Source organism: Pundamilia nyererei, unplaced genomic scaffold (genome assembly GCF_000239375.1).
Source record: "Pundamilia nyererei isolate P.nyererei 1_Seehausen unplaced genomic scaffold, PunNye1.0 scaffold00407, whole genome shotgun sequence".
Lineage (NCBI taxonomy): Eukaryota > Metazoa > Chordata > Actinopteri > Cichliformes > Cichlidae > Pundamilia > Pundamilia nyererei.
Genome location: NW_005187808.1, coordinates 196,280 through 199,076, shown reverse-complemented (window position 1 = coordinate 199,076; position 2,797 = coordinate 196,280). Strand labels below are relative to the sequence as shown.

The following is a 2,797-nucleotide window of genomic DNA, read 5'->3' as shown; positions in this document are numbered from 1 at the left end:
TTCTCGACCGCCCTTATTCCATCTTATTGATGCCTCCGTCCTGCAAGACTCTGATAGACACACGGGAGAAAGAAGACAATAAGGAGAGGGACAGTTAAAGTAGCTCACACAGCTTTTGACTGACACTGAGAATAGCTTGAAACCTGTGCTGTTTTTAACCTCTGTCATTTCAGCACTGGAGAACAATGACAAGTGATTCCAGCGTGTGGGTGGGTTGAATACGTACTTAGGAGTCGTGTGAGATGTTTTTGGTGTGGTTTTGTCACATTGCACAGCAGTTGCTATGGAGTCTGGAAATTATTTCTGAACAGAAAGTGGAAATGAGCTTCCAACCATGGACAAAGTCGTCTGCAAGACTCCTTTTCCAGAATGCTCTTGCAGTTTCTGTAAGAGGTTTATAACTTTGGTGCCAAGGATTTAAACTGTTTATGACCTCCCAACACAAGCTTATAAGCAGTTCGGTTGCCCTTCATACAGCATAATTCTTGGCTCTTCCCTTTCAACATGGTTGAATGGAGAGAGAGAGAGAGATCATGGTTGAAGGTCTCAGGGGGGTCCTCGTTGCTTAAAACCCCTGAAGGCAGCATTCTCCATTTTCCTTCTTCCTGGAGCTCTAAAAGTGCTCCTGCCGCATCCTCCCCGCTGCTTGCTGGATCGATGAAGCTTTGCTAATGGGTTGACATCTGCTAGCTAGCGTGAGTCGTTTAAAAGACTTTCTTTTCTTTTTTTTTAACATGGCTCAAACACGGAGCTGTTTCCTTCTGGGATTTCATGCATTATTTAACCACTCGGGTTGATACATATTGATGTTATCTAGAGCTCGCAGAAGACGCTCATCAGTGTTTTCCTGACATGAATGAACGTACCCAGGAAGAGGAGCTGTTGATTTATCTTTTTGATGGCACTTGTGGTATTTCCTGTGAGCTGCTGGAATATAAACACCGTTTTCTGAATGAAGTTAAATGTGTGTTGACCGAGTGAACTGCACAAATGAATCTGGAGCAGCGAGTGAACCGCTGACCTGTGTTTGTCCATCTGATCAAAGTAAAGCTAAGCTTGAAATGGGTCTGCTGTGTGTCCCCTTGGGGTTAGAGGCAGTAAAAGCAGATCTGATCATCTTTTATTTTCCTGAAATACAGACATTTTCATGTGTTTCCGACAGATAAAATGGAGTGGATGGTGGAGCTCTGTGGAGCCGCTGTAGTGAAAGATCCACTTCTACTCGATGGTAAACAGGTAAGAGTGTCCAGCCGCTCACACTTATAAACTTCACAAAGAGCCACTGCTGTTCTAAATTCATGCTTTCCTCTCTTACTTCAAAATGTATCTTAAGATTGGTTTAAAACTAGATCTAGGATGACTTGCACTTTATACTGTAAGGTAAGATGCTACAATAATAGAGAAAAAACCCCAACAACCAGACGACCCCCTGTCTGCAAGCACTTGGCAAAAGTGGGAAGGAAAAACTCCCTTTTAACAGGAAGAAACCTCCAACAGAACCAGGCTCAGGAAAGGGGCAGCCATCTGCCACGACTGGTTCGGGGTGAGGGGAGGGAGAAGGCAAAAAATTCCTGTATATGAAATTTCAGCGTTAATGTCTCTGTTTCACTTACGATCCCCGCGATGCGCTCCATTACGGGTAAGTCAGGCAGCATTCGGTAAAGCAGATGCCTCCCAGAGCAACTCTTTGTCTCACAAAGCTGCATTAGTGCCTCTTATTTGTCTCCTGGGTTTAATTTCATTTTTGAAAATGACACATTAATGCTGAATTGTTCAGCAGAAGTGACACTAATTATGGTTAAAAAGGCAACATTTATTATTACTGACAGTCAGAGATGCAGTAATCACAGTCGCTGCTTAATCAGCCGTGAGTCATTTAGAAAGTTTCAGACAAGATCGATCGACAGGCAAGGATAAAAATACTGCGCTTTAACATTTTGACTGATTGTAAGTACTAAACTGTTTGTTCTATTTGTGCTTCGTTTTATGATGAGAAATTGTTGTTTTTTCTACTCCTTTTGTTCCGCAGAAGTCCCGGCAGCTCGTCATTGTACAGCCTAAACCAGAGTCATCATCTTCAACTTACAACAGTGAGTCTTGGCTAGAAATAAAAATAAATTTTCACCTTTTAATTAATTTATTTTTTTAATATCTGATCATAACTCACTTTATTTTAACCTAATTGGCTTATTTCTGTCTCTCTCACAAGCAAATAGTCTATTACATGCTTCCACACGCAGAGGTCGTGAAGACAGAGATTAGACTGACCCCGTAACAGGGGTTACATATTCATACACAGCCTCACCGAGGGGTTCGGGCTACTACAGAGACAGACAAGAATTGTGTGTGACACACAGTGTACTAATATAGTTTTGTGTTATTATATAAGATGAGATTTCATAAGCCTTGATATGGTGCAACAAAGAAGTGACACCAAGTGATGACACATTTTGTAGGCAAATAATGGATGGAAAAGATTTTCACGTTACAAAATGAGTTTGTGCCAAGGAGTCAGTTGTTTTTGTTTTTTAATATTATGCTCAAATGCTAAAAAGAAAAGGAGACAAACATTTTTCTTTTTCTTAATGTTCTTAATTATTACAAAGTTTTATTTATAGATTTATTGAAAGTTGGCTTTTCTCTGTAACTAGTATTTAGCATTCCAGTTAATTTAGCTGATGATTTAGTCTCTGCAGTGTATTACAGCAGTGTGCAAAGAGCTTGTTGGGTTTGAAATGGGTGTGAAACGGCTATATTCACAATAGCTGCTTACATTCACAGTCCACCTGCGTTACTT

General features: G+C 40.7%; 1 protein-coding gene across 1 annotated transcript in view; it reads left to right on the top strand.

Moving 5' to 3' along the window:
• LOC102198514 (BRCA1 DNA repair associated) overlaps positions 1–2,797 on the top strand; it is a 25,006-nt gene that overhangs the window by 19,318 nt on the left and 2,891 nt on the right. The window contains exons 19-20 of the mRNA XM_013915951.1: positions 1,163–1,236; positions 2,030–2,090. Of these exons, the coding sequence (XP_013771405.1) occupies positions 1,163–1,236; positions 2,030–2,090 (135 nt within the window). The remainder of the gene's footprint in view (positions 1–1,162; positions 1,237–2,029; positions 2,091–2,797) is intronic.